The sequence below is a fragment of the Stegodyphus dumicola genome, chromosome 4, assembly GCF_044657685.1.
Source record: "Stegodyphus dumicola isolate Sdum_Otavi_A_Nest chromosome 4, ASM4465768v1".
Classification (NCBI taxonomy): domain Eukaryota; kingdom Metazoa; phylum Arthropoda; class Arachnida; order Araneae; family Eresidae; genus Stegodyphus; species Stegodyphus dumicola.
Window position 1 is genome coordinate 59,597,160 of NC_140771.1, and position 13,091 is coordinate 59,610,250.

A 13,091-nucleotide genomic window follows, 5' to 3' on the forward strand; every position below is an offset into this window, starting at 1 on the left:
AGAATATAACAGGAAGACAAATATGTTAAGAAACAGATTCTAGCATCAGAAGTAAAACATTCAAATATTATGTTTAAATTACTCTTCCAGACGTTCTCCAAAAAGTAAGAAATTCACCGCACACTTTCTGTAAAATGTATCCATTACATGTTGATACCATGTAGATATTTTTCCTTTTGTCACATAGTTCTAGAATCGTGGGTCTATAAATCTTGCTTTCAAATCTCTCTAAACTATCCAAGCTGCAATGTCTACAATCCTAGAAAAAATTATCCCTACCAATTCTGGAACAGCAATAAGCAAAAAATATTTTTGGGGGGAGGAGAAGAAAAGGGGGGGAGGGAAAAAGTGTAAAATTAATTTTATAGAGAAAACTGATGCATATTCTGAGATTTTTGAATATTTTGAGACAATTAAACGCTTACTATGAAAAAATTAAAAAAGAAGACATTTCTAATTAATAACATAGCTAATTTTGCTTTTGCTAAGAGCTGTTTTAAAGGATTCCAAAATAACTATGGATTTAATATAAAGAAAACTTTTTAATTACAGACATTTACAAAATTTAGAAGCAGTTATATACTTTCAAAAACGATAGAGCTTATTTTAAAAACATAAAACTTAAACAGAGTTGAGTTGTAGCTGGTACTAATCAAACAAGCTGTTTTGTAAATTGTGTTTTATACCTCGTTTATTTTTCAGATTCAAAATATTGTATATGAAATATTGAAGTTGCCAAAATGAAATTTTATATGACAGCAAAAAATAAAAATGTTTTATTTGAATGTTATTTTTTAAAATATAATTGCAATATATTACCATTATTTTAATGAAATTTATTAATGTTACGATGTTTTAAAAAAATCGTCAAAAAACTCTCAAATCATGGAATTAAAAGTTTTCTACAGAAACTGATCTTAAACCGCCAAATTTAGAACTGTTTAATAAAAGAATTCATATCCCCAAAGCGAAAAGTTGTTTAAGAGCTCTTTACTAGAAAAAATTAATTTCGAAATGCTTATGTTTCACTTCTTGCTTAGAAACTCGAGTATCCCATCATTTATATTATAAATAGAAACAAATTATAACCCATGAATTCATTCAAAAAATAACCATATATGTCAATGAATCGCCAAAAATATTCCTACAAATTGCTAATTCACACACAAAATGGCAGTCGTAAAAACAGACAGAAATTTCATATGATTAAAATTAAAGACCTTCTGCTGATTTTGGCTAAAATTAAGGACTTTTAAGGGCCAAAAATCGATTCTAAAAAAAAAAAAGGACTGTACTGAAAAATAAAGACTCTTAAGGACCGTACGAACCCTGTGTGATACATAAATGTGCTGTTATACAAAGTTACATAAAATATTTTAAATTACTCTGGTTTTCTACACATATAATAAAACAAATATGAAAACTTTATAAGGTATATCTGCCGCCTTCCTAGTGTAGTGGTCTGCACGCTGGGCTGGTATTCCACAGGTCTGTAGTTCGATTCCCGGCAAAGGCGATTGCTAATTTTTCATCTCGCTTCCAAAAAATCCTAATGTCATTACAACTTAAACACTGTATTGTTTCCTGCTGTATTCATCAGTATTATTTAAAATGTCTTAAAAAATTTAAACTGAAAAAAAACGACTCACCTTCACAATTTTGAATTCCCTTAACAGCAGTGATTTCCTAATTAATGAAAAAGGAACACTATTAAATTACATGATTACAACACACAAAAAATACTATATTTCATGTTAACAGTCAATAGATACAGAGTTATTTTTCCAAACCAACACACAGAAGATCTCACAAATTCTTAGATAATTATCCTTTACATCTCCCTTTAGTTCATTATGCAGTATTAAACAAAAATTTCTTATGTGCAATTACAACATTTCTACATATATCATTCAGTAAAAACTTCACGGCAGTAAAAATATATCATCAAAAGATCAAGATAACAACATATCTGTGAAATCTTTGGGACTTTGTTAGTTACCATACCGTTGACAAAAAACAGGAATTTATCTGTTTTAGCCCTGGCGAGAAACAGAAGGTTTTTGATACAAATGCATCAACTATTGCAACAAGGATAAAATCAATTTTCCAAATGGCGGGTCGCTGGTAAGATCATAAAGAAGCAACAAATCCATACAATTTCAAATTAAAGAAACAGAAATTACGAATGAAAGAAATACGAATTAAAACTTATTCTTAATTTATTGTTTCCTACCTCCTGTTCAGGGATTGTAAATAATTATTTATACAAGAAAGAAAGATACACCAAAATAAACATATAATTAGGTAAAGCAACAACCTTGTGTTTGGCATAGATTTTAAACAAAACTATTGATTCCATATGGTATGGGTCCAACTTCATCAGAAGCAACGAAATTCTACAACAAAGGATGCAGCCACACTTATATGAAAAGCAAAGTAAAGTGAATGAGAAAAGTAGCACCATCTGTCCACAAAAATAGTAACAAAGTGAAAAGTTAATTTAGTAGAATTTTAAAAGCATTAGGAAGGAGTTGATTGAAATTAAATTTATTAAATAAACAAGATAAATTTCTGTGAATGTGAAAAGCTTCAAGGAAATCTAATTCACCAAATGAAGAAGCATTTTGGATAATTTCTGTAAATCCAAAATCAAAATTGTGAATAAATTTCTAACTATGAATACACAAAATTTTTTTATTACCTCTTTTTTAACACAAAATTTGTGTTCCTTGATGGGAAACAGTAATGCTCTTTTTCACCAATATAACTCAAACAACACTGACAAGAATTAAAATCAGAAGTGGAGTCCAAGAATCTAATCATGGATTTTATTGATAGGTGAGAAAATAACTTGAAAATTGAACTTCTGAAGGATATATGTAATTTTTATAACTGACAGTGGATGAAACTGAAGAACAATAAGGTTATAAATGTTGTTCTTAATAATCAGAATATATTCTTTGGTGGCAAGATGAAAATTATCTTAAGGCCATTATCAATGACCATGGGAGAAAATCTTCTCTCAATGGTAACTGAATCATGTATTTAAGTTCAGTAAAGATTTTGAGAAGCAAATTTTGAGAGCGTGAAATATACAGTAATAAAAAGAAGCCATTTTTCACATAGCATGAGGAGGCAAATAAACAGAATACAATACTGATGAAATCATTTGCTGCACATTATAAGAAAATCAAGGAAGGGAAGAGGATTGTTAGAAGATTCAATTTTAAAAGTGAACTGGATGGACGGATCAATCGAATTTAAAACAGACAAGATCTAGAATAAATCATTTTTATTATCATCAAATGTACATAATGGCGTGGTTTTGAGGGTAATAAAGATGCTTTATTTTTGCTTTGTTGAATAAGCTTTAAATTTTGGCTCTTCCCAATTTTGTGATAGAGTAAAATACTTTTTATCTAAATTTTCTGGAACACAGCTGTCTCAAATATAAATATTTTATTGATATCCAAGGTAAAGAACATTTTCATAAAAAGTGAGAAAAAGCTTATTTTGGTGCACAATATTTATACTATTTTCACTTATAGTTTACATGCAGTAAATTAAAATTTTCCTTTTCAAACATTGTATTTTTCTTTTAAACTGCATACAGCAAATGTATAATCTTAAACTGATGGCTCATGAAGCAGTTTTAAGTGGACCTTGAATACATTTCAGTTATCCATATATTATATTGCAAAGATTTCAGAATTTTATTAACATGAAGTTCGAGTTTACATTACGTTCATGTAATATTCATTATTATCTAGCAGTATTAGTTATTATTTTCATACAGCTTATTAATTTACAGTGTGGTATAAATCTATTGAAAGATTTGAAGATAGTATTTTTAGATTTTTTTCAGATTTAAAAATTTGTCAAGGGTTAGAAACTTTATAAATGAAAAGCCGTCAAGTATCAAGCTGTAGTAAGAAATAAAGAATTTTTACAATTATTTAAATATAAAAAAACATATTTATATTTGTGTGTTGAAGAAAAATGTAACAAATAACAGAAAAAGACTAAAATGTCATTATTTATTCTCATGTGTTATCTTCTGTAAACACGGACATTTTTCAAAATTGATTTACTTAGTTGATTAATTAAACATGTTAGAACTATTTTAAGTAAATGCCAATCTGAAATTTTAATATTTAGCTGTTCAATACATTTGAATTCCAAAGTAACCAACAAAAATGTCTAGCAGGTATCTAACATTAGATTTCATATTAAAAGTAAATACAAGTCGAAACCTTCATGATATTATTATAATTGCTTATGTGAATTGAAAAAAATACTTAGTGCGAGAAATTTAGAATTTACTATTTTATAATTCTGTTAATAAATTTCCTAAAATTTTGTTTAAAAAAATTTCAGCCCATCAGCTGTTTTCAGATTATGCATGTGGTCCACGGGCAATTTGAGTTTGAGACCAATGTAGCAAATGATGCACACAATTATCAAAAAGTTAAATTTTATTATCATTAGAATTATTTCCTAAGCTGGCCTAAGAGGCAAAATATTCAGTTCTAAGAGCAAAAGAAATAAGCACATATAAAAAGGGTACTTAGTGCTATCAAAACAATCTTAGAAGTCACCAAATTTTTAGAATGTGCAGAACTCTGGCAATCAGGTGTATACATTGTTCAGGTGTATACATTGTTCAACCATGCTAATAACAATCCTTCAGTCAAGTAATGTCACCATTTTTCTATGCGTTCTTTTTGTTGTAGTCTAGCAAGTTCAAATGGCTTTTATTAACAATTCGTGGTATTTTATTAAAACTTAAAATATGGGCTGTAGAGTTTGCTGGCAATAAGAAAAGCTGCGGTAAAATTTCTGCAATAATATACATCTTGCTGCAAAATTTCTAAGGGGAACAAAGAGGAGATGCATTTGCAGCTGCCAAGGTTTGTGATGTAAAATCTCACCAATTCTCTGATGTTATTTTAAGAGAAAGTAGACTTATGTATACCTGGGGAAAAGAATACCTCAACAAAATTACAGAAAGATTTGGAGAAGAATGCAAATGCTTTATTCTTTTAATCTACCATGTAATCTTTATTTAATAATTCAAAATCACATTAAAAAATTTTCAAAATGTTTTTTCTTTTGATGTGTTGATAGTAGTTGCTGACTTATGACAAATATCAATAATTTGGGAATCTTTAATAAAAGCTGCGAAAACCATAAATTTACACTCGATAAGCAACTTTAACCTTTTCACATGTAAAAAAACTGCCAAACTGTGCCAAGGTGCTAACGTTAATATGTTGCATAAAAAAGTCAATGTCTTTTACATAAAAAATACAATAACATCTTAAAGAACACTGGAAACATCAATACCAATCCCTTGCTAAATTTCTTCAACAGGTAAATATTCACCAGGGATTTGCGTTTACAATTTCTTTTCTACACTAACACGAAATATTTAATGCTTATATTTTTAAGTTTATTCAATTTTTGACAAATATAGAGCCCTTTAAACTGACAAGGAACCAGTAAGTATCCTTAATTGAAAATCCTTTTGTGTATAAGATTCCACACACTTTTGCATTCTGCAGCCTATTTAAAAAAATAAACCTAAAACAGTTGAAATGATTGGCTTTTATGCTTACTTATCGAATGTTACTTTTCCCCAATTTGCCAGTTAAATCAATTTTCAATAAAGTAAGATTTTACTGAAATCCAGAATATTAAGCATAACTTCCTACCTAGCAGCTTAGAGATAGGTTAAGTAAAAAAAGTAAGTTAAGGTTATGCAAGATTAAAACAAATACCTTATATTTGTCAAAAATGAATAAACTACTTATGGTGCTGTTCAGCATTAGCTAAAAAACATCAATTCCAAAATGAGCTCTAACACAGGCATGAAATAGTACTTATTCATATAAATTTTGCTATAGATATACCAAGATTTGAAAACTAGACAATTTTTGATTACTAGATAAAAAAATTAGATAGATTTTGAAAACTAGACAAACTAGACAAAAATTCTAGACACTGCAGTATTTGAATATTTGTACGAGGGCATTTCGAAAAGTAAAGATACACTGAACATCAGAGAAAAAGAAAAGTTTTGGTGAGCAAGTTGGCAACACAGGTCTTAACTTTGAACCACTAGCTTTCTCCTCGCGGTCATTCGGCATTTCAACGTTGATTCTGGTTGGAGTAGGTAGTGTTTAAAATGGCTGCGCCGATTAAAAATCCCGCCAAATGCGCTCCATCATACGTTTTTTTCATGCAAAAGGTCAGCGACCAGCGGATATTCACAAAGAAATTGTTTCTGTTTATGGGAACATTATGAATCAACAAAATGTAACGAAATGGTGTCATCATTTCTCTGAGGGTAGGACCGATGTTCATGACCAACAAAGAACAGGTCGTTCTGCGATCTCTGATGCCCTTCTTCAGAGAACAGAGGAAGCAATTCATGCAAATAGACATCTCAAAATGAAAGAATTGCATCAGATCATACCAGAAGTGTCAATGACAACTCTTTATGAAGTTGTGACTGTCAAGTTACGGTACAGGAAATTGTGTGTGCGCTGGGTTCCAACAGGCGGCAACCTTCTATGACTGTGGGATACAAAAGCTTGTGCACCGACTTAACAAATGTTTGGATAATGGGGGTGTTATGTCAAAAAATAATAAACAATCCAGTTAATAAGATGTAACTGACGTTTTCTAAATAAATTTTTTTTTTTTTTTTAAGGAATGCGAGCCATTGTTTCTTTACTTTTCGATATGCCCTCGTATGTGATTCGAATTACTCTAACAGTGCATTTTTTGACAAGTTTACTTATGGCCAAAAGTGAATTAAGTATACAATGTGATTATGAACAGTCAAAACAAAAATGTCATGGACCTACCAATACATGACAATTTGTTTCAGAAAATGTTACAGAATTAAAAATATTTAATTTAATTTACATGCAAAACAATATTTTGTGTTGATTTATTTACCAAAGGCTTAAAAATAAACATCAACAAATCTTGAGTAACATTACACATCTCCTCAAACTGCCAAACTTTGCAGGTCTCTTGAGTCAAATTAGGATGACCACCTGAATCTAAAAGGAAAAATAATTTCATGGTATACATATTATGCATAAAAAATACAGCTTTTATGTTATTATTAGTTTGACTGTTAATTACAGGTCATAAGTGTTGGGCTTACAGAAACTAATAATTTAATTACAGGTCATAAGCGTCGAGCTTACAGAAAGTAATAATTTAATTAAAGGTCATAAGCATCGAGCTTACAGAAAGTAATAATTTAATTACAGGTCATATGTGCCTGGCTTACAAAAATAAATTCCTTGCAGTATCAGGGGCATACAGTACATTTTCCATGAAGCTGTTTCTCCATGAACTCTTTTCCTAATGTTTTAAGTGACAGGACACTATGTCCATAAGCTTTCATTTCAAATGGATACTCAAATTTTGTACTAACTGAAACCAGTCAGTTTGTAATATGCTGAGTAGCTCTAGTGTCGATTACCCATGCATTATTATTAGTCACAATGAGACACTCACTAATAAAGGCTCCTCCATAGTTGGACTTTTCATCATGATTGACTGTCATGTAATTATTTTTTTGGGATTTACAGTCCTTTTAAAACTGACCCTTTTTTGCCACATTAAAACATATATACTGTTTTCTCTGTTAATTAACAGGCCGATTTTTTCTTGAAAATGTTTGCACGCTTGGAGTTTTTCTAACAGTATCTTCAGCCATTAAAGTAACAAGTTTACTGTTCCTAGATGGCTCCGACTTCTTTCTAATCTGATACGATCTGAACATGTATCGCCGGGATCGACGTGTCCGGCTCAGTGAGTTAAAGCCCAGTGGGCGCATGACATCGTAGGTCTGGACCATAGCAGATTAGAGGATTGAGGTGCAGAAAAGGAGGCGACTGTGAATCGCAGAGTCGAAACAGGCAGAAACAGAACAGAAAGCAAAGGAGCATTAAGTCAGAATGCGACGCTGCATTGAGTGCTGTGAGGATGCATGGAGAGTGGGGACAAAAGTTGACCGATAAAGTCCTGATGTGTAAGAGCTAGCATGGCCTAAAATCCTGAGGCAAGTGAGAAAATGAAAATATACAAAGTAAACAACAAAATACAACAGTGGCAATAGATGAGAGTAAAATACAAAATATGAAATACAAAAATTTACAGTTACAAAATACAACAGTATACAATACTAAAATACTACTTACAATAAACAGTAACTATTTACAGAGATATGTACAACAAATATATGCACTACATCAGGAAGTTCGAGTCCCGGGTGAGGTGGCTGAGAGTACCGGGTGAGGTTCTTTAGTAATATGAACATTCAGAATAAATATGAAATGATATATGGCAAGAGCTGGTTATAAAGCAGTTGTAGCAGAACTTTCACTTTTAAAATTTACTTTTAAAAGTTAAACTTTTAAAATTTAGTGACACACCAAGCAACAAAATCTAGAAATGCCAAAACTTTAGAATTTAGGAAGGAACTAGGCAGCAGAATTTAGGATCCACAGAGATTACATCAGGTGGGAAAATGCGTAGTGTATGATGTTGATGGACTGAAACACACAAGATGAATCTTTTAAATTGTCAGTTTTCAATTTCTTTAAACTCAAGAAAAACTCCTTTATATAAATGCCTGTCCATGTGATAAGATTAGTAGCATTTTTGATATTTTTCATGCTTGTTTCTAGTGAAAAGTAGAGAAAACAAAGATGTTAAGAAAAAGACTTCTAGTATCAGAAATAAACCGTTCAAATATTATGTTTTCATTGTTGTTCCGAATATTCTCCAAAATGTTCATCATAAACTTTCTGTAAAGTACATCCATTACATGTTAATACCATGTAGACATTTTTCTGGAATCTTCTAGATTCACGAGTCTATAAATCCTGCCTTCAAATTCAGAAACATTCCAAGTTGAAATGTCTAAATACTACAAAAGTTACCCCTACCAATTCTGTAACAGGAAAATGTCAGAAATAAAAATAAGAGGAAAAAAGTGTAAAATTAATTTCATAGAGAAAACTGATGCATATTGAGACAATTACATGGGGAAAACTCTTACCATGAAAAAATTAAAAGCATTTTTTAAGTAATTATACAGCTAATTTACTTTAGCTAAAAATTGTTTCGTAAATTGTGCTAAAGCGCAATTTAAGCATTTATTACCTTGTTTATTTTTCAGATTGAAAATATTGTATAATAAGTCTCCAAAATGGAAAGTAATGCAACTTTATAATATGATAACGAAAAATAAAAACGTTCCATTTTAATGTTATGTCTTGAATATAATTTCAATATATTAGTATTATTTTAATGACACTGATCAACGTAATAATGTTTAAAAAAATATCGTCGAAAATTTCCCAGATTTCTGAATTCAAAATTTTCTACAGAAGCTGATCTTAACATTGCCAAAATGTTGATAAGTTGCCAAATTTGGAACAGCTTAATAAAGAATTCATATTGCCCAAAGCAAAAAGTGGTTTAAGAGCTCTTCATTAGAAAAAATGAAATAATTTCGAAATGCTTATGTTTCACTTCTTGCTTAGAAACTGAGTATCCCACCGTTTATATTAGAAAATAGGAACAAATTACAATCCATGAACCTATTCACCCATTCAAAAGATTTGTCTATACACTATATTTGTCAATGAGTCGCCAAAAATATTTGTCCAAAATGTTAATTCACATTCAAAAAGGCAGTCATTGAAAAAAGACAGAAATTTCAGATGATTAAAATTATGGTCTTCCTGACGAATTTGGTCAAAATTAAGGAATTTTAAGGATCAAAAATTTATTTGAAAAAATCTGAGGACTTTTAAAGACCATACAAACCCATCTCCTGTATGTAACACTGTAAGCAAAATGAACCTAAATAAAGTACAATTTCTATGAAATTAAATTCTCTGTTTTACAAAATTCTTAATTATTATAAATGTTCAGTATTTTAAGTGTAAAAAGAAGCTTTATAAATATCTCATCAAATACATCAAAACCTAACTTCAACAAAACAACAGCTTATAAAATAAGACAGTGAACTATTAAAGAGTATTCATTAAAATATAGCTACAAAATTTTCATGGACAGTTACAACCTTTGTCAAACGAATATTCATTTATTAAATATTAATTAAATGACCATTCTAAGAATTTGTAATTGTTCCACTTGAGTAGTGAGCGCATTGTAAAGATGAACGTTTTTGATTTCGGACCTGACTCATAAAGAATTTAATTTAAAGAATTTTTCTACCTCTCGGAATTTTGATTTATCACTAGCTTTTTTCATTTCTTGAAACATGTTTCTTACATTTATCATGAATCATTTTATTCTTATTTCGTTCATTATTATTACTGTTTTCCATTCTAGTTTAAATATAGGCACTGTAATTAGAAACCAGTAACCCTTTACACAATGATATATTTGCTATTCTTGTGTAAATTCTCTCTTTATTTTAATCTTGTTGCATATTTTATTGATTGTGTACAAATGTCTGAACCTCATTCTAATTTCAAAAATAAGAAACAAAAGCAATATTAAAATTATTTATGTATTAATTTGGCAGCATCAAAGCTATCAAGTTGCAAGTGATGATAAATATTCTGTTTTAAGCCTGTGAAGATATTTAGTGCCAGTAAACCATAAAAAACATGGTTTGGTTAGACAAGTAATGAATTTAATCACTGAATGTTTGGAATAAGGACGATTATTATTAGAACAACCAGAAAACTTTAATATTATTTAAATTTTTCAATCATTCTCTGAATATCTTGTACATTTAATGAAAAGAAAGATATCTAAAGAATTATAGTCACCTTTCCTAATAAAACTTTTAATATAATGAATGCAAATGAAAGAACTGTCATTCACATCTAATATTTGCAGGACATAAATATTTTAGCAGAGCTGTGCTTTATTTTCATCACAAGCATGTTAATTCAAAAAGATTATTTTAAAAAATTAATGGTATTTCAGTTTATAGATATGAGAAATCACTTAGAAGCACTACTAATCAAAATGTAATTACTTTAACATATTGGCCTTTTTTTGTGTGTGTGTAAAAAGGCATATTTACTTTTCTTTCTTTTAACAGAAAAATTACTTTGGTACTTACGGAAAAATCCCGTCGATCATTTTTGCCTATTAAAGAAAAGACTCCAAACTATGCAATTTTTCGCGAAAAATGGAAACGTCTTCTTCAAATAGGCTGGCTTTTGATGTAACCTTGATTATATGTGTTAGTTATTATTCTTGAGTAAAGACTCCTTTTTCTCCCTCTACCATGCATTTTCGGGGGGGGGGGGGAGATTACAATTTGGGACCTGCCTACTACAGAAGAGCATGCTGTTGAATATTTCCAAAGGAAATATTGCACAGCGAAAATAATTGCTTTTACAGTATATCTCCTTAATAAAAATAATGGTAATTTTTAATGAAAAATTAAATATAAATAAATGATAACATAATAAATTTGAAAGAAAAATAAGAATAGAACATTTTTTCTTGTATTTAGTAAATGGGTTTTTTTTAGTTTGGCATGATTGGTGCCATCTCTTGCTGGTTGATAGGATTTTCTGTAAGTACCATTACTTCATTTTAATCTTTTGCTGAAAATGTAATTTTCTCTATAATCCATCAAATTTATGTTTGGAACAAATAAATTTTATTGGATGAACTTTTTACTTCTATTTATATGGGTAATAATATATAGAGAATAATCAATTTATAAAATGCTTTACTTATTACACAGATTCTTTTACATATACTCTCACACTACACATAAACAAATAAGCCAACAGAGGGGCTAAAGAACTATTAAAAAATATGAAGTTAATTTTATTACATGGTAAATGGTGTTGCAGGTCATTTAATTCTCTTTATATACATTTCAAAACAATTTTATAAATCTTAATTTGCATTAAAACTTATTTGTGTATATAACTGTTTAATCTTATTATCCTGTGTTGTTAAACTGCTTAATAAACAAAATTTTGCAATAAAACAGACCGAATGTGACTCTCTTTTGACCAAACTACGAAACAGCACAGATATATATATATATATATATATATATATAAAATGCTTTGTGCTTGAAGCTTTCCATGAGTGTCACATGATTTTTCCCTCTTCAATCATTCTATTGGCTAAACATCGACTTCATTTGCATCTTCGTTTGGACGACTTTTCACCGCCAATGTGCATTTCATTCTTCGATGTATGTCACTAGTGTAGTTGTGTGGACACCAGATATATGTTCACAATTTTATTCTTTCCCTTCATTAATCAAGAACATCAAGCTACAATATTGGAAGAATTAAAAAAGAAAATGAGAAGAGAAAGGAAATTTTCTTACCTAGCAAACAGTCCAAACTTGTAAAGAATTCAGAATTGAAATTTGGATCACTTAACAGGTCTTTGCAAAGAATATCATAATCTTTTTCATTTAAAGGAGGTAATGATTCAGTATCCATACTTTCTAAATAAACCAGTAAGTCATCCGAAGAAATATTTTCAGTCCTAATTTCATTACCAAATCTTGCACTGTATTCCCTTTTGGGAATTTCATCAGGAATAGTACTTAATTCTTCTTTTTTCATCTTCAATAGACAGGCCTCTTCAGATATTCCACCAAAAAAGTGGTCATGAGCTATAGAATATAGTATTGAATTTTTTTCACTCGAATGGTCATATTCTAGTGCTGCTTCTGGTGATTTTGCAGTATCATAACCAGAATCAGAAGAACATGGAGAATATAGATTTATAGCTATAATGTTCGTTTCCTCCTTTTTTCTTTTCCTTCTCTTCCGTATTTCTGAAAATGAAAATATTTTGTTTTTAACAAACAATCATATTAATATACTTTTAGATTAACTAAAAATTTTAATTTCTGAGTTTAACAGTGTTATATTTTAACTCTTTCTATTTACAGATTCCAAAGTCTATGTTTCAGAATCTGTTCCAAATTCCTTCTATCCCAAAATTCTTTAAATTTCCTCTCACTGTTAGCAGGGTTCATACACATTTCTACACATGGAAATAAAGTATTTTTAACCTTTCATAGACAGACA

General features: G+C 29.7%; 1 protein-coding gene across 4 annotated transcripts in view; it reads right to left on the bottom strand.

The window, feature by feature from the left end:
* The window catches only part of LOC118186676 (uncharacterized), a 66,187-nt gene that overhangs the window by 14,790 nt on the left and 38,306 nt on the right, over positions 1-13,091 (bottom strand). For all 4 annotated transcript variants that reach the window (XM_085814972.1, XM_085814970.1, XM_085814971.1 and 1 more), the window contains exons 4-6: positions 12,377-12,835; positions 6,967-7,073; positions 1,650-1,686 (exon numbers count right to left, since the gene is read on the bottom strand). In XM_085814972.1, the coding sequence (XP_085671098.1) occupies positions 1,650-1,686; positions 6,967-7,073; positions 12,377-12,835 (603 nt within the window). The remainder of the gene's footprint in view (positions 1-1,649; positions 1,687-6,966; positions 7,074-12,376; positions 12,836-13,091) is intronic.